Source organism: Antrostomus carolinensis, unplaced genomic scaffold (assembly GCF_000700745.2).
Source record: "Antrostomus carolinensis isolate BGI_N321 unplaced genomic scaffold, ASM70074v2 scaffold9872, whole genome shotgun sequence".
In the NCBI taxonomy this organism is placed as follows: domain Eukaryota; kingdom Metazoa; phylum Chordata; class Aves; order Caprimulgiformes; family Caprimulgidae; genus Antrostomus; species Antrostomus carolinensis.
Window position 1 is genome coordinate 2,503 of NW_010298956.1, and position 254 is coordinate 2,756.

The 254-nt window shown below is 37.4% G+C and overlaps 1 protein-coding gene across 1 annotated transcript in view; it reads right to left on the minus strand.

Annotated features, from left to right (window-relative positions):
- LOC114818322 (sideroflexin-4-like) overlaps positions 1-254 on the minus strand; it is a gene marked incomplete at its 5' end in the record, with an annotated part of 11,229 nt that overhangs the window by 1,314 nt on the left and 9,661 nt on the right. Inside the window, 1 exon segment of the mRNA XM_029083659.1 lies at positions 1-59. This exon segment is cut by the window's left edge and continues 8 nt beyond it. Coding sequence (XP_028939492.1) covers positions 1-59 — 59 coding nt within the window.

The following is a 254-nucleotide window of genomic DNA, read 5'->3' on the forward strand; positions in this document are numbered from 1 at the left end:
ATGTAATCATGAGCATTCTCATCGAAGCCAAAGCACGGGGAGTTTTTGCAAATTTTGTTCTGTCCAAGACATTGGAAAGGTCAGAATGTCAGTTTGGGCTTGGAAAATAATCCGACAGTAAGACAAAGAGCATTACCCACTATTTTAGTGGTTGAAATTGCACTTGAATTTAGAAGTTAGTAATACCCTGGGCTTATGAATCCTAAAGATATTTCTTTACTTTACTTCCTATGTTCTTACTCCTAACTTGTGGC